The 17,867-nt window shown below is 54.4% G+C and overlaps 1 protein-coding gene across 2 annotated transcripts in view; it reads left to right on the top strand.

Moving 5' to 3' along the window:
- PLEC (plectin) overlaps positions 1–13,388 on the top strand; it is a 112,419-nt gene extending 99,031 nt beyond the window's left edge. For both annotated transcript variants that reach the window (XM_036753484.1, XM_036753495.1), the window contains 3 exons: positions 212–3,592; positions 4,241–11,822; positions 12,757–13,388. In XM_036753484.1, coding sequence (XP_036609379.1) covers positions 212–3,592; positions 4,241–10,546 — 9,687 coding nt within the window. In that variant the 3' untranslated portion in view covers positions 10,547–11,822; positions 12,757–13,388. The remainder of the gene's footprint in view (positions 1–211; positions 3,593–4,240; positions 11,823–12,756) is intronic.
- The last annotated feature ends 4,479 nt before the right edge of the window (positions 13,389–17,867 follow it).

Below are 17,867 nucleotides of genomic sequence, written 5' to 3'. Positions count from 1 at the left end.
TGCAGTGCTGTGTCCTCTGTGTGTGGCCCCAAGCATGGGGCTCGGTCTCCCCTGCCCTGCCTCCCCCATTGTCTGCCTTCCAGTCCCTTTCCCCATTTGATTTGCTCGTTGAGCGGCAGATTTCCCTGCTGTCTGTTCACTTTGGTTTCTTTGTGGTTCTTTCCCTCTCTCCCCACCCCACACTGCCTTGCCCTGCCCACCTCCCTCTCAGAGGGCAGCAGAGAAGCTGAAGGCGGAGGAGAGGCAGCGGCTGGCAGAGGTGGAGGCTCAGCTGGAGAAGCAGAGGCAGCTGGCCGAGGCCCATGCCCAGGCCAAGGCCCAGGCAGAGCGTGAGGCCCAGGAGCTTCAGCGGCGCATGCAGGAGGAGGTGGCTCGGCGGGAGGTGGTCGCCGTGGATGCCCAGCACCAAAAGCTCAACATCCAGCAGGAGCTGCAGCAGCTGCGGCAGAACTCGGACCTGGAGATCAAGGCCAAGGCCCAGCAGGTGGAGGAAGCCGAGAGGAACCGTCTGCGGATTGAGGAAGAGATCCGCGTGATTCGCCTGCAGCTGGAGACGACTGAGCGTCAGAAGAGCGGGGCTGAGTCGGAGCTGCAGGCTCTGCGGGCCCGGGCCGAGGAGGCCGAGCTGCAGAAGAAGCAGGCACAGGAGGAAGCCGAACGCCTGCGGCGGCAGGTGAAGGAGGAGAGCCAGAAGAAACGCCAGGCAGAGGAGGAGCTGCGGCTGAAGATCCAGGCGGAGCAGGAGGCTGCCAGAGAGAAGCAGAGGGCCCTGCAGGCCCTGGAAGAGCTGCGCCTGCAGGCCGAGGAGGCTGAGCGGCGCATGAAGCAGGCGGAGGCTGAGAAGGAGCGGCAGGTGCAGGTGGCCCTGGAGACAGCCCAGCGGAGTGCGGAGGTGGAGCTCCAGAGCAAGCGCATGTCCTTCGCGGAGAAGACGGCCCAGCTCGAGCTGAGCCTGAAGCAAGAGCACATCACCGTCACCCACCTGCAGGAGGAGGCCGAGCGCCTGAAGAAGCAACAGGCAGAGGCCGAACGCTTCCGTGAGGAGGCTGAGCGGGAGCTGGAAAAGTGGCGGGCAAAGGCCAATGATGCCCTGCGCATGAGGCTCCAGGCAGAAGAGATCGCCCACCAGAAGACTCTTGCTCAGGAGGAGGCCGAGAAGCAGAAAGAAGATGCGGAGCGGGAGGCCCGCAAGAGGAGTAAGGCGGAGGAGTCAGCCTTGCGGCAGAAGGAGCTGGCGGAGCAGGAGCTGGAGAAGCAGCGGAAGCTGGCGGAGGGCACGGCCCAGCAGAAGCTCTCCGCTGAGCAGGAGCTGATCCGGCTGAAGGCAGAGACGGAGAATGGGGAGCAGCAGCGGCTGCTCCTGGAGGAGGAGCTCTTCCGCCTCAAGAATGAGGTGAGCGAGGCCATTCAGAAGCGCAAAGAGGTAGAGGAAGAGCTGGCAAAGGTACGAGCAGAAATGGAGATCCTCCTGGAGAGCAAGGCGAAGACTGAGGAGGAGTCACGCTCCACCAGTGAGAAGTCCAAGCAGCGCCTGGAGGCCGAAGCCAGCAAGTTCCGGGAGCTGGCAGAGGAGGCTGCTCGGCTGCGGGCCCTGTCAGAAGAGGCCAAGCGGCAGCGACAGCTGGCAGAGGAGGATGTGGCCCGCCAGCGGGCAGAGGCCGAACGCATCCTCAAGGAGAAACTGGCCGCTATCAGCGAGGCCACGAGGCTTAAGACGGAGGCAGAGATTGCGCTGAAGGAGAAGGAAGCGGAGAACGAACGTCTCCGGCGGCTGGCAGAGGATGAGGCGTATCAGCGGCGTTTGCTGGAGGAGCAGGCAGCCCAGCACAAGGCTGACATTGAGGAGAAGATCGCCCTGTTAAAGAAGTCCTCAGAGAGTGAGCTGGAGCGCCAGAAGGGACTGGTGGACGATACTCTGAAGCAGCGGCGCATCATCGAAGAAGAGATCCGCATCCTCAAGATCAACTTTGAGAAGGCCTCAGCCGGCAAGACAGACCTGGAGCTGGAGCTGGGGCGCATCAAGAGCAGTGCGGAGGAAATCCAGAAGAGCAAGGAGCAGGCCGAGCGTGAAGCTGAGAAGCAGCGGCAGCTTGCTCTGGAGGAGGAGCAGCGGCGACGGGAGGCTGAGGACAAGGTCAAGAAGATCCTGGCTGCCGAGCAGGAGGCCGCACGGCAGAGGAAGGCAGCTCTGGAGGAGGTGGAGCGCCTCAAAGCCAAGGTTGAGGAAGCCAAACGCCAAAAGGAACTGGCGGAGAAAGAGTCAGAACGGCAGATCCAGCTGGCTGAGGAGGCTGCCCAAAAGCGGCTGCAGGCCGAGGAGAAGGCCCACGTGTTTGCCGTGCAGCAGAAGGAGCAGGAGCTGCTGCAGACCCGTCGGCAGGAGCAGAGCATGTTGGACAAGCTGCGGGAGGAGGCCGAGAAGGCCAAGCGAGCTGCCGAGGAAGCCGAGGAGGCCCGGCTTCGGGCGGAGCAAGAGGCCACGCTATCCCGCCAGCAGGTAGAAGAAGCTGAGCGCCTGAAGCAGCAGGCAGAGGAGCAAGCTCAGGCCCAGGCTCAGGCCCAGGCCTCCGCAGAGAAGCTGCGCAAGGAGGCAGAGCTGGAGGCCGCCAAGCGGGCCCAGGCGGAGCAGGCTGCGCTGCGGCAGAAACAGGCTGCGGACGCAGAGATGGAGAAGCACAAGAAGTTTGCAGAGCAGACCTTGAGGCAGAAGGCTCAGGTGGAACAGGAGCTGACCAAGGTGAAGCTTCAGCTGGAGGAGACCGACCACCAGAAGGACATCCTGGACGAGGAGCTGCAGCGCCTGAAGGAGGAGGTGACCGATGCCATGAAGCAGAAGACGCAGGTGGAGGAGGAGCTCTTCAAAGTGAAGATCCAGATGGAGGAGCTGGTGAAGCTGAAGGCCCGCATTGAGGAGGAGAACAAGATGCTGATCCTGAAGGACAAAGACAACACCCAGAAATTCCTGGTGGAGGAGGCGGAAAAGATGAAGCAGGTGGCCGAAGAGGCCGCCCGCCTGAGCGTGGAGGCCCAGGAAGCCGCGCGGCTCCGCAAGCTGGCTGAGGAGGACCTGGCCCAGCAGCGGGCGCTGGCCGAGAAGATGCTGAAGGAGAAGATGCAGGCTGTGCAGGAGGCCACGAGGCTGAAGGCAGAGGCAGAGATGCTGCAGAAACAGAAGGACCTAGCCCAGGAACACGCCAAGAAGCTCCAGGAGGACAAGGATCAGATGGAGCAGCGCCTTGCGCAGGAGACTGAAGGCTTCCAGAAGACTCTGGAAGCCGAGCGTCGCCGCCAGCTGGAGATGAGTGCTGAGGCTGAGCGGCTGAAGCTGCATGTGACCGAGATGAGCCTGGCGCAGGCCAAGGCGGAGGAGGATGCCCGGAAGTTTAAGAAACAGGCTGAAGAGATTGGCGAGAAGCTCCATCGCACGGAATTGGCCACCAGGGAGAAGATGACACTGGTCCATACCCTGGAGATCCAGAGGCAGCAGAGTGACAAAGATGCCGATAAGCTGAAAGAGGCCATTGCAGAGCTGGAGAGGGAGAAGGAGAAGTTAAAGCGTGAGGCCGAGATGCTCCAGCACAAGTCGGAAGAGGTACCTTTGCTTCTCTCCTTTCTTCTGGGGTTAAAGTCTTGCTGGCAAGGCCCTCAGCAGGCTGAGGACTAGGCTTTGGGTTTCCATAAGGGAGACGCTTCCCAAGAGAAGACTCAGATCAACCCCCCTTTTTTTTAATTTCCCCCTCCCTCTCCCACTTCCCCTCCCCCTTCCCTGTCTGACCGTACAGGAACAGTTAACTTCCAGCAGGGTAAGTGTCTCTCATTTGGCCCCTGGGTACAGCCATTAGCCCCCTCAAACTATCCCCTACCATTCATAGTTATCACTTTCATTGTTCTTAGTACAGCTCAGTCCTTAAAGGCACTCCACGTGACCAGTACGACTGCACTGCTGTAGAGGTGACGTTGGACAGTTGGCCAAGTATCTGGTTTTTCCTGACTAAATTTGTCCTTTTCCACCCGACTGGGGGGGCCTACTTCCTTCTAATATACTAAGACATGTGTTTTAGAAGGAGATTTCTTTCTTTCTAACATGTGCCCATGGTGCAGGCCACTAATGCTATGGTCTGTCCTTTGCCTATGTTCCCTCAGTCAGTTGCTGAGCCAAGCCAAGCCGTGCTCTGTTGTCTGATGGGTGGGGAGCAGGCTTGGTCTGACCTGAAAGCTCTCTCATCTCTGCCTCTTGCAGATGCAGATGGCCCAGAAGGAGCAGCTGTTGCATGAGACACAGATGCTGCAGCAGACCTTCCTCACCGAGAAGGACAGCCTGCTGCAGAGAGAACGGTTCATTGAGGAGGAGAAAGCCAAGCTGGAGAAGCTGTTCCAGGAGGAGGTGAACAAGGCCCAGAACCTGAAGGCTGAACAAGAACGCCAGCAGAAGCAGATGGAGCAGGAGAAACAGCAGCTGATCACCAGCATGGATGAGGCCAAGAGGAGGCAGAAAGAGGCAGAGGACAATGTCCGGCGCAAGCAGGAGGAGCTGCAGCAGCTGGAGCAGCGAAGACAGCAGCAGGAGAAGCTCCTGGCTGATGAGAACCAGAAGCTGCGTGAGAAGCTGGAGAGGTTGGAGGAGGAGCACCGGGCAGCCCTGGCTCAGACCCGTGCTGTCATGATCCAGACGGAGGAGAGGGTAACCCAAGTCAAGGCCTTGCCCAACGGGCGAGAAGCTGTCGATGGCCTGGCACAAAATGGGGAGCCTGAGTTTGCGTTCGACGGCCTGCGTCAGAAGGTCTCAGCCAAGAAGCTGGAGGAGGCTGGTATCCTGAGCCGGGAGCAGCTGGACAAACTTGTGGAGGGCACAGCCACAGTGACCGAGCTGTCGCAGAGAGAAGATATCAGGAGGTACCTTCAGGGCAGGAGCAGCATTGCTGGGCTGCTGCTCAAGCCAACCAACGAGAAGATCAGCATCTACAAGGCCATGAAGAAACAGCTGCTGAGCCCAGGCACCGCCCTCATCCTTCTTGAGGCCCAAGCCGCCTCTGGCTTCATCATTGACCCTGTCAGGAACAAGAGGCTGTCTGTCAATGAGGCAGTAAAGGAGAGTGTCATCGGGCCTGAGCTGCACAACAAGCTGCTGTCAGCAGAGAGGGCTGTCACTGGTTACAAGGACCCCTACACTGGAGACAAGATCTCCCTCTTCCAGGCCATGAAGAAGGACCTCATCATCAAGGACCATGGGGTGAGGCTGCTGGAGGCCCAGATCGCCACAGGCGGCATCATCGACCCCGTGCACAGCCACCGAGTCCCCGTGGAGGTGGCCTACAAACGTGGCTATTTGGATGAGGAGATGACAAAGACTCTGTCTGACCCCTCTGATGACACCAAGGGCTTCTTTGACCCCAACACTCATGAGAACCTCACCTACCTGCAGCTGCTGGAGCGCTGTGTCACTGACCCGGAGACTGGCCTTTGCCTCCTACCACTTACAGACAAAGCAGCCAAGGGGGGAGAACTGGTCTACACTGACAATGAAGCCAGAGACGTGTTCAAGAAGGCAACCGTGTCTGCCCCATTCGGCAGGTTCCACGGGAAAACTGTCACCATCTGGGAAATCATCAACTCAGAGTACTTCACAGAGGACCAGCGGCGAGACCTCCTCCGACAATACAGGACAGGCAAGATCACCGTGGAGAAAATCATCAAGATCGTCATCACTGTTGTCGAGGAGCATGAGAAGAAAAGCCAGCTGTGCTTCGAGGGCCTCCGCGCCCCTGTCCCAGCCGTTGAGCTGCTGGAGAGCAAGGTCATAGACAAGGATCTCTACAATCAGCTGAGCCAGGGCAAGAAGACAGTGCAGGAGGTGGCTGAAGTGGAGACTGTGAAGAAGTATTTGCGTGGAGCTAATGCCATTGCCGGGGTGTGGGTGGAGGAGACTGGTCAAAAACTGAGCCCCTATGAAGCCCTGAGAAAGAACCTGCTGAAGCCTGAAGTGGCCCTCTCACTCTTAGAGGCCCAAGCTGGCACTGGGCACATCATTGACCCTCTCAAGAATGCCAGGCTATCAGTGGATGAGGCTGTGAAATCTGGCCTGGTGGGCCCAGAGCTGCATGAGAAGTTACTCTCTGCAGAGAAAGCCGTAACCGGGTATAAGGACCCCTACACTGGGCAGATTGTCTCTCTGTTCCAGGCACTGAAGAAGGGTCTCATTCCCAGTGACCATGGCCTACGTTTGCTAGATGCTCAGCTCTCCACTGGTGGCATCATTGATCCTGGCAAGAGTCACCGTGTCCCCTTGGATGTTGCCTATGAGCGGGGTTATTTAGATGAAGAGATGACCAAGGCCCTGTCAACTCCTAAAGACAGTGCCAAGGCTTTCTATGACCCCAACACCCAAGAACACCTCACTTATAGCCAGTTGCAGAAGAAGTGTCGAACAGACAAACAGACAGGTCTATATCTACTGCCTCTCTCAGAGAAAGCCATTCGTGCTCAACAGGAAGAGATCTACACTGACCTCCAAGCCAAGGAATCATTTGAAAAAGCCACAGTCGAGGTCCCAGTTGGCAGCTTCAAGGGAAGGACAATCACCATCTGGGAGCTGATCAATTCTGAGTACTTCACTGAGGAGCAGAGGAGGGAGCTTATCCGTCAATACAAGACAGGCAAAGTCACTATTGAGAAAATCATCAAGATCATGGTTACCATCATTGAAGAGACAGAGACCAAGAGACAGGAGAAACTCACATTCAGTGGCCTGCGGACACCAGTGGCAGCCAGTGAGCTCCTTGAATCCAGGGTCATCAGCAGAGCCCAGTTTGAACAACTGAAGGATGGCAAGAAGTCAGTGAAAGATATCTCTGAGACAGACTCTGTGAAGAGGTTTCTCCAGGGAACTGACTGTATTGCTGGCATCTATGTGGAGGAGACCAAAGAGAAATTGACCATCTACCAGGCAATGAAAAGGAACTTGCTGAGGCCCAGCACAGCCATCATTCTCTTGGAGGCCCAGGCTGCCACTGGCTTCATGATTGACCCCATAAAAAACCAGCGTCTGTATGTTAATGAAGCAGTGAAAGCTGGTGTTGTGGGGCCTGAGCTACATGAGAAGCTGCTCTCTGCTGAGAAGGCAGTCACTGGTTATAAAGACCCCTACTCAGGCAATACCATCTCCCTCTTTGAGGCCATGAAGAAGGGTCTGATTCTTAGGGACCATGGCATCCGCCTCCTAGAGGCCCAGATTGCCACAGGTGGTATCATTGATCCTGTCAACAGTCACCGTGTCCCTGTGGAGGTGGCCTACAAGCGTGGCTACTTTGATGAGGAGATGAATAGGATTCTCTCTGACCCTTCAGATGACACCAAAGGCTTCTTTGATCCCAACACCCAAGAGAATCTCACCTACTTGCAGCTGAAGCACCGATGTGTGGAAGACCCTGAGACTGGCCTTTACCTTCTGTCTCTCAAGAAGCCTGAAAAGCCAGAAGTGGTGGAGACAACGCAGGTGTACACAGAGGAAGAGACCCGCAAGGCATTTGAAGAAACCCAGATTGACATCCCTGGTGGTAGCGAGGGAAGCACTTCCATGTCTCTCTGGGAGGTAATGCAGTCAGACATGATACCCGAAGAGCAGCGCACGCGACTGATGGAGGACTTCCGTGCAGGGAAGGTCACAAAGGAACGAATGATTATCATCATCATTGAGATTATTGAGAAGACTGAGATCATCCGTCAGCAGAACCTCAACTCCTATGATTACGTCCGGCGCCGTATCACTGCTGAGGATCTTTATGAGGCCCGCATCATTTCCTTGGAGACCTACAACCTCCTACGAGAGGGGACCAAGACTATCCGTGAGATCTTAGAGGTGGAGACCACCTGGCGCTACCTGTATGGGAGTGGCTGTGTAGCAGGCATCTATCTACCTGCTTCTAAGCAGAAACTGACCATCTATCAGGCTTTGAAGAAAGGGCTTATTAGCTCCGAGATTGCCCGCACCCTGCTGGAGGCACAGGCAGCCACTGGCTTCATGATTGACCCGATAAAGAACGAACGGCTCACCGTAGATGAAGCTGTGAGGAAAGGGTTGGTGGGCCCAGAGATTCACGACCGGCTTCTTTCAGCAGAGAGAGCAGTGACTGGCTACCGGGACCCATACACCGAGCAGACCATTTCCCTCTTCCAGGCAATGAAGAAGGATCTGATCTCCTCTGAGGAAGCTCTGAGGCTCTTGGATGCACAGCTGGCCACTGGTGGCATCATCGACCCCCGCCTGGGCTTCCATCTCCCACTGGAAATTGCTTACCAGCGAGGTTACCTGAACAAAGACACATATGACCAGTTGTCAGAGCCCAGTGAGGTCAGGAGCTACGTGGACCCATCTACGGAGGAGAAACTCAGCTACACACAACTGCTGAAACGGTGTCGCCGAGATGAGAACAGTGGTCAGTTACTCCTCCCCCTCTCAGACACCCGAAAACTGACATTCCGGGGCCTGCGGAAACAAATCACAGTGGAGGAGCTGGTCCGATCCCAGGTCATGGATGAGGCAACGGCCCTCCAGCTGCAGGAGGGGCTGACTTCCATCGAAGAAGTCTCCAAGACTCTAAAGAAGTACTTAGAGGGTACTAGCTGCATTGCCGGTGTCTTTGTAGACTCTACAAAGGAGCGGCTCTCAGTCTACCAGGCCATGAAAAAAGGCATCATCCGTCCTGGCACTGCCTTTGAGCTCCTGGAAGCCCAGGCAGCCACAGGCTATGTTATCGATCCCATTAAAGGGCTTAAGCTCACAGTGGAAGAGGCTGTCCGCATGGGCATTGTGGGCCCCGAGTTCAAAGACAAATTGATCTCTGCTGAGCGGGCTGTGATTGGGTACAAAGACCCCTACTCTGGGAAGCTCATCTCCCTCTTTCAGGCCATGAAGAAGGGCTTGATACTGAAGGACCATGGCATCCGCCTGCTGGAGGCCCAGATTGCAACAGGCGGCATTATTGATCCTGAAGAGAGCCACCGGCTCCCGGTAGAAGTAGCTTATAAGCGTGGCCTGTTTGATGAGGAGATGAATGAGATCCTGACTGACCCCTCAGATGACACCAAGGGCTTCTTTGATCCCAACACAGAGGAGAATCTCACCTACCTGCAGCTGATGGAGCGGTGCATCACTGACCCGGAGACTGGCCTCTGCCTATTGCCTCTGAAGGAGAAAAAGCGGGAGAGAAAGACCTCCTCCAAGTCATCTGTCCGTAAGCGGCGGGTGGTGATCGTGGATCCTGAGACGGGCAAGGAGATGTCGGTGTATGAGGCTTATCGCAAGGGGCTCATCGACCATCAGACATACCTTGAGCTGTCTGAACAAGAGTGTGAGTGGGAGGAGATCACCATCTCCTCCTCAGATGGTGTGGTCAAGTCTATGATCATTGACCGGCGATCTGGCCGGCAGTATGATATTGATGATGCCATTTCAAAGAGCTTAATTGACCAGTCAGCACTTGACCAGTACCGTGCTGGCACGCTCTCCATCACTGAATTCGCTGACATGCTTTCAGGTAACATGAGTGGTTTCCGCTCGAGGTCATCTTCTGTGGGCTCCTCTTCCTCTTATCCCATCAGCCCAGCTGTCTCCAGGACTCAGCTAACTTCCTGGACGGACCCCACTGAGGAAACGGGGCCAGTGGCTGGAATTCTAGACACAGACACCCTGGAGAAGGTGTCTATCACTGAAGCCATGCACCGAAACCTAGTGGACAACATCACTGGCCAGCGACTATTGGAGGCCCAGGCCTGCACTGGGGGCATCATTGACCCCAACACTGGAGAGAAGTTCCCAGTCACTGATGCTGTCAACAAGGGGCTAGTGGATAAGATCATGGTGGACAGGATCAACTTGGCCCAGAAGGCTTTCTATGGTTTCGAGGACCCACGGACCAAGACGAAAATGTCCGCAGCCCAAGCCCTGAAAAAGGGCTGGCTCTATTATGAGGCAGGGCAGCGCTTCCTAGAGGTACAGTACTTGACAGGGGGACTGATTGAGCCCGACACACCAACCCGGGTGTCCCTGGAGGAGGCCCTGCAGAAGGGAACCATCGATGCCCGAACAGCCCAGAAACTTCGTGATGTCAACACCTACTCCAAGTACCTCACCTGCCCCAAGACCAAGCTCAAGATCTCCTATAAGGATGCCATGGATCGGAGCATGACAGAAGAGGGCACGGGGCTGAGGTTGCTGGAAGCCTCTTCCCAGTCCAGCAAAGGATACTACAGCCCCTACAGTGTCAGCGGCTCCGGCTCCACTTCAGGCTCCCGGACGGGCTCCCGCACTGGTTCCCGTGCTGGCTCTCGGCGGGGAAGCTTTGACGCCACTGGCTCTGGTTTCTCCATGACCTTCTCTTCCTCCTCCTACTCTTCATCGGGCTATGGCCGCCGATATACTTCAGGGCCCCACGAAGCCTCTGAGGCCACCCAGCTTTCCGTGGATTGGGGCAGCCTGAGTGGGAGCTGTGGGTGGGAAGTGGGAGAGGAATGGGCAGCCCTGGGGGGGCCACGGCCTGCTGTGGCATAACCACCCTGGCCCTGCCCTTCTCCCTCTGCTCCCCTCCCCTGCCCCTTCTTACTCTGCATGTGGTCGATCTGCCAGCTAAGTGCCCTGGGTTTATTTTTTGTTTTGTTTTGTTTTTTTGTTTTTGTTTTTTTAATTTTTAAAAAGACTCTTCTTCCAAAGCGGTGCCTAAAGTTTAACCAAAAAGACTAGACTAATATATTAATATATATTTGCTGTTCTGACATAGTTTGTATATTGAGGGGAGCAGGTGGGCCCTTTCTCTCTGCCTGCCTTGCCACCCACCTCTAGGACTCTCCTGACCATCTATGCTGGCAGCCACTTCACCATAGCCTGATGCCTTGGACTCGGTCCGAGCCAGCTCTCTCCTTCCCCAAACGTTGGGCCTCTTGGCTCCTCCACTTCTTGCCTGCTGCCCCTGGTCCTGCCCCTTTTCCCCTCTTGGGCTCCTCCGTTTTGCAGGAGGAGAACTGGGCCAAGCCACAGCCTGTCCTTTTTTCACTGCCCTAAGCAACATGTCCTCCGCCTAGCCTCAGGTCATGCGTGGTTCCATCCCAAGGACCCTGCCTGGATTCCCAGCTCGTCCTCTGCAGCTGCTGCCTGGACCTTCCTCCCTGTCCATGGGTCAGGTGAGGGGCAGCCCGCCTCTACCTGGGGCCCCTCAGCCCTTTCCTGATGCTGAGGGCCTCACCGCCAAGATGCCGCCAGAATGGGACAGGAGCCACGGTGCATGTTGGACTTACTCCTCTGCCTACTCTCTTGCCTGCCTCTCAGCCCTACCCCAACCCTGCAGTGGGCTCTACCTGTCTGGCTTTCTGTGGGGGCTGGATTTGTATGTGGGGAGGGAGGGAAAGGGAATGGTGATGGCCAGCCACCCGGTCAGCCTTTTTGGTGTGTCTGGGAAGTGCCCTGCCTCAGGTGGGGTGGGGAGAATCCTCTCGGGTCAGTGTCAGGCAGATTGGGAGCTGGATGCTGGCCCAGGGGGACAAAGACTGCTGACCTGCAGTTATGGATGGGATAGAGGGAGAGGACCTCTCTGGCCACCCCTCAAGTCCACGTGAAGGACTGAGAAAGCGTCTCCACCTTTCACTTCCTCTCCTCCTCCTCCTACCTGGAGGCTTGGAGATAACCTATTCTCCTTCTGTGTCAGCTGTCTCTCTCCAGCCTGCCCAGAGAAGCCCCTTCCCCATGGGAAGACGAGAACTGGGGCTCCACCATCAACCCACCAGGGCCAGGCCCAGGCTCACGGGAGGCTCCTCTGCTGGGCCATCCCACCCAGGTAATGCTCCTCCACCCCCATCTCCATTTGTGCCCTGGGACTGACTGCTCTGCCGCTGGAGCTGTTGGGGGTGGGAGTGAGGAGCCCCAGGGCCAAGGGCAGAGAGAGGAAAGGGAAGTTTGCTCTTCATTCTAGTCTCCCTAGATACATGTGCCCTTTTGTGCTAGGCTCTCTAAGGCTATCCTGGCTGTCCTTCAGGTTCTGTAGTTGGGACTGCTGTCCTGCTTCCCTACCGCCTACTTTATTTTACTCATTTTCCAGGGCACCCCCTCATTCCACCCCACCACTTCCCCAGGCTCTGTTCTTTCTGTCTCTATCCCTCTCCAGGATGTGTTTTCTTCTCTTTATACCTCTTTCTCAGATTCTTTCTCCACCCCCACAGCTTAACTTTTTTTCCCTCCCTTCCCTGGGCCTTATAATTGCTGCACCCCCCCCCCCCACCCCAGACCTTCCCCTGCTCCCTGCTCCTTACACGCACACCTTCCCCAGGTCTTGGCTTCTGCATCCCCATTCCTTCTTCTCCAGGCCCTCTCCCTTTCCCTGGATTCTGACCTTCCCTTCCTCCCTGCCACCATCTTTCCTGGGCCTTGTCTCCCCCTTGCCCCCTTCCTCAGGTCTCATTGCCTTCTCCAAGCCCTCCCCACTTATGCTGAGGTCCTTAAACAAGGGGATGGGGGGACAGACCCCATTTGGGGAGAAGCTGTGTCACTTCAGGAAATGAGGGTTTTCTGCCCTTTGCTGCCCTGAGGGTCTCAGCTGGGCTTGCCTTAGCATAGAGCAGGAGGGACCCTGACTGGCTCAGCAGATTGGGCTAGGAGGGTGGAGGGGACTGGGGAAGCTCCTGAGCTGTGGTGCTGTGTCATCTGTGTTCTCATACAGTCCCCTCCCACTCACTTCTCATTTCACACCATCTCTGTGTCTGCCTCTGTTGTAGTGTGATCCAGTGTCCACCTGGCCCCTCTTCCCTCCCGTGGAGCCTGCAGCCCTGTGACCCTGGGGGACACCCTGAGGAATCAGACTCGGCCTTGTCCCTTGGTCCAAATCTTCCAGCTGCTGCCTGTGGCAGCATCTCCAACTCTGGGCCCCCCACCCCAAGCAACGCCAACCCCTCGAAGCAACTTCCTTTGGCCTGGAGCCAGAGCTGCCACTGACTTGAGGGTTTGGGAGTCCTGTGCTAGGGTCCCTCTCCTGGCCCTGAAAACAGGGCTCCAGGCTGCTGGGCTTCCCTCCCCAATCATTTCATTTTCCATCGACCTCCTTTCACCTCCTCAGAGCCAAGAGCACCAACGCTCCCCTGCCCACACCCCTTCCCTAGAGCTGCTATGTCCGGCCTGCCTGGGTCTCAGGCTTTTTACTGTTTCTCCTCCTTCTCCCTCCCAAGCTGTTGGCTGGGACTTTGCATGCTCTACTAACCTTGGGGTGTCATTGCCACCCCAGCTCCTGCCTTGGTCTCCCATCAGGAGGAGTGCTGTGGGCTCTGGGGGGCAGAACACTAAACAGACTGTACAGAAAGTGTTGGTCCCCGTGTCCCCTGCCTGCCCCCAGTAAAGGAGATTCCTTGCTAGGCCTGCTGCCTCATTCTTCATTCACACTGGTGTAGCATTGGGGTGGCAGGGTGGCTGCCTCCAGGAGGAGGAGGAACAGTCTTCTGGCTGGAAAATAATCCATTTGTTCATTCATTTATTCATTCATATTCATTCAGCAAACACTTGGTGCTCCTGCTTCCAGAGGGCCCAAGTCCAAGGCCTTAGCCCAGGTGGGAGGGGTACCTGCTGCCTTTGCCTTAGTTGCTACATGCTAGTTGAAGAATCTCAGTGATGGTTCAGGCTCAAGAGAAATCAGTAGGGCCTACTGGCTAGAGTGTGTGAGGACAGCAAAGAGTTGGACACAGTTGGAAGGGAAGTGTGGTATTGAGCAAGAGGGAGAGCATGGAGCCCAGATCCAAAAATGGAGCATGAGGACAGGCCAGAGACAGGAGTTCCCTTCCTCTCGGGGACCCAGAGCCGGGAGTCCTATGCACATAAATAACTGAGCTGGGCACTCAAAGCCACGGTGAGGGGACAGTGCTGGGAGCTGAGCAATTGAGGGCAAGGAGAGCAGAGCTGGGAAAGTCTCGGATCCCAAAGAAGAGCTGAGACTAAGTACAGGTTTCCTGGAAGATCATCAGAGGAAGAGGGTGGGATAACACTGAGGCCTTCATTTGAGTGAAGCAGCGCTGAGCCATGGGTGAGGACACAGGTGCATGACGTCAGCCAGCCTGTAGTCCCCAAGGGAAGAGAACCCAGTTAGAGGCCTGGCAGACATGGCTCTGTATGTGGAAGCTCCCTGCTTGATATCTTCATGACAGTGTCCATCATGCATCTAGAATAGGAGAGGGGATGGAGTTGGACACATCTGCTGAAAGACAACCCATCAGGCAAAAGTTGTCATCCACATTGGAACCACTCTCCATTAGCATCTCTCACTTCTTGGACCCAGCCCCAACACCTTCCCAATGGTCCCTTCCTTTAGACTGATCACACCTCCCTTCCAGTGGCTCCTCCTTTCCTCATCTCAAACCCATCCATTTGATACTCCAGTCATTGGTCTCCATTGGCCTCATCTAAATCCCATCACTGGTCTCCATGAAGCTAACCCTCAACTGCTTCTCATAGGTCTCACAACCTGGGATGGTTAAGGAGAGAGGTAGTGAGTGTTAGAGAACACTAGGCCAGGACATTGTAAAGATGTCAGAGAGAGAGAGACAAAAGAAATGGATGACCCAGTCACAACCCAGGGAACCCACAACAGAGCTGGGGAGACGAGACACATGAAAGAATGAACCTGAACCTCAGGCTGTGTTCTAAGTGCCCCAAGAGAGGTATAGACAGACGTGTCAGGACTGGAAGGTTAACCAAGCTTGGCAGGAGTGAGAAGTCTTTGTGGAGGATGAGGGTCTTGAGTGATGGGTGGAAAGTGATGGTGGATAGAAAAAGGAGAGGGTGTTCTAGGGTTTAAGGACTGGACTGATAACTCACCTTTCTAGAACATTCAAGGGTTGAAAGGGCCTTTTCTCACAAACACCAATGACATAGGGTAGTGCAAGCATTGCTTCCCTTTGTATGGATGAGGAAACTGGGCTTAGGGAGGTTAAAAGAATTGCCTGGGGTTATTCAGCAAGTAATAGTAGTAGTAATAATAGCTAACATTTATACAGTGCTATGTGCCAGCCACTGTGCCAAGCACATTACCATTATTATCTCTTATCCTCTCACCCCTGGGAGGTAGGTGCTAGTATTACCTCCATTTTACAGATGAAGAAACCGAGGCCAACGGGGTTAAGTGACTAGCCTAGGGTCGCACAGCTCTTAAGTGCTTGATGTCAAATTTGAACTCGTGATTCCAGGTTCAGTGTTTGATATACTGCACCACCAGCTGCCCCTGAGTGTCAGAATTAGGATTTGAACCCAGGTCTTCAGATTCCAAGGCCACTGTTCTTTCTACTTACACACCATGTGCGGGTATGAGGAAGGAAATTGTCCTGGCTGGAATGGAGGGTGCCTCAGCAAGAGACTAGGTTGGAGTGGCAGTCTATGAGCATTTATTAAGTGCCTACTATGTTCCAGGCCTTGTGCTAAGCACTGGGGATACAAAGAAAGGTAAAACTAAAAACAAACAGACAATACCAGTCCCTGCTCTCTAGGAGTGCACAGACTAATGGGGGAGACAATACACAACAGCCATGTAGGATTCGTCATATACAGAATAAACTGAAAATGGCCAACGGAGCAAAGTCTCTAGAATTGAAGGGGCTGAGAATAGGCTTCTTAGAGAAGGAGGGATTTTAGCTGGGATTTGAAGGAAGCCAGGAGGTGAGATAAGAAGGGAGAGCATTCCTGCTAGTCCTGGGGGACAGCCAGGACAGTGTAGTCAGGTAGGGGGCTTTGAATGCTGAAGCCAGTGAGTTTGGACCTTAGAAGCACTGGGAAATCCTGGAAGGTTTTGAACAATCCCGGCCTTCCAGGCTCTAAAGAGTCATTTTGAATGCTAGTCTCCTCTCCATCCCATGTGTACCACAGTGCCCAAGTATGAAAAAACCACTGAGGCCTTCTCTAGAAGGCTCCCTGACCTCACTGCCAGGAAATGCCCCCACCAATGGGATTGAGCTTCATCCACGGCTTGACCCTTTTTTTCTCTCCCCAAGCCCACTTCCCCACTGGTTCATTTTAATGCCACACCCTCAGCCAGCTATGTGGAGGACTATCTTTTGTGTACTACAGAAATGGAGGTGATCCAGGTAATAAGTATTTAAAGGCAGGTTAATTCATAGGTGTGCAGCTCAGTAATAATAAGCATTGGTATGCTTTGTATATATAGCATTTGCTGTTAGAGAATCTGCATCTTTTTTCTTATTGGATCTTTATAAAAAAAATCCATGGAGATAGGCCAAAGGACATCTCTATTTAAGGAAAAATGACTTGCCCAGGGTCACACAGTGTCAGGACTCAAAAACCCGGTTCCACAGCCAAACCCCCTCTTCCCTTTTCATCAAACAATTCATCCGATTCAGTAAACAATTTATTAGTGCATTCAGAGGATTGTATCAGCCCTGGGGGTGTTAAGATAACACATTGTCTCTAAGTCTCTTGGAGCTTTTGATCTAGTAGGGGATAAGATACCAACATGCTCAGTTGATTGTAAAGGTATGGGAATGTGGTGAAACAAGAGGGAGGTCTTCCCTGACCTACAGTATCAGAGAAGGCTTTGTGGAGGAGGTGGCATCTTAGTTGGGCTTTAAAGAATCATAGATTTGGAGCTAGAAAGAAACAGGGCCCCACCCCTCCACCCCATTTTACAGATGTGGAAACGGGAGCCCCAAACAGGGCTACTAGGCCAAGGTCACACAGAGAGTAAAATTTGAACCCAGCTTCTCTGCCTAAAAAGGCACAGAGGGAGAAGAATGCTAGATCAGAACTTGGCATGCATGGCTTAACACTTAAGTTTGTCTTCTGTTTTATGGTTAGGCCCAGTTAGATATAAGATAATGGTGAGAAAAGTGATAACATTCATTGGGGTTTTCAGAGGCTAAATCCCTTCTAGCTAGACCTCCAAGCACTGGCTCTACCTTCTCCCTGTGGGCCTCAGCCAAGCTCCCTTTCCTGAATCCCAAGAATGACCACAATCCCTTGGAAAGAGCATTTCCCAAGTGAACGTTTTCTGCTCTGGAGTCCTCTCCCTGGTCCCCGAGTGGCCCTGAATCTCCACCCATCTCTCTCCTGCCATGACTACATCACCACCAACAAACACGGGCACTGTAGGAATAAACTACAAAGAAATATAAAATATACATCCTGCCCTCATGAGGCTTCCAGTTTTAGAGCAGGGAAATAGAACAGCTTCTCGGTCACTAAAATTAATATTTGCATCAAACATACATGGAAGAACTTTTTATCACAAAAGAGATATGATTACAATACACATGAAAGGGCTCCTGTGGAATACTTCTAAATGTGTCTCCTATCTGCTCTCTTCCTCAGCCCACCCCATTCCTGGTCCTGTTCTCCACCCCCACCTATCCATTCTGTACAGGCTACATGCAATGCACTCTGCACACAAGGAATAATGCAGAGCTCTGACTGCATCATCCCTTCCATTGCCTACCCTTGCCCCCAGTGCCTAGAGATCAAATTATAGGATCATAGATTTAGAGCCTGAATGGCACTTGGAAATCATACAGTTCAACCCCATGCTGTCCAGATTTCCCAGTCTGTTATGCCTCAATGTGGGACCTGCCTTCCTTTCTATCCAAATTCTGTTTCCTTTTCATGTTGCCTACCCTAGCCAGACTGGTCTCCTGAGTTGGCCATGCTCAGTTCTGCCTTCAAACCTTTTCCCGTGCTGTTCCCTCTGCTGGAAATCCCCTTCCCCTCCAAGCCCCACTTTTTTGCCAGTCCAGATCTATGTAGGAAGATATTGAAGAACTGGGGAGGAAAGGAGAGGCAGCCCTCAAGGTCAAACTGAAATACCACTTCCTCCAAGAAGTCTTCTCAGATTACTCCAGTCAAC

The sequence above is a fragment of the Trichosurus vulpecula genome, chromosome 1, assembly GCF_011100635.1.
Source record: "Trichosurus vulpecula isolate mTriVul1 chromosome 1, mTriVul1.pri, whole genome shotgun sequence".
NCBI lineage: Eukaryota > Metazoa > Chordata > Mammalia > Diprotodontia > Phalangeridae > Trichosurus > Trichosurus vulpecula.
Note: the sequence above shows the minus strand (reverse complement) of the source record. Positions and strands in the feature narration are given on the sequence as shown.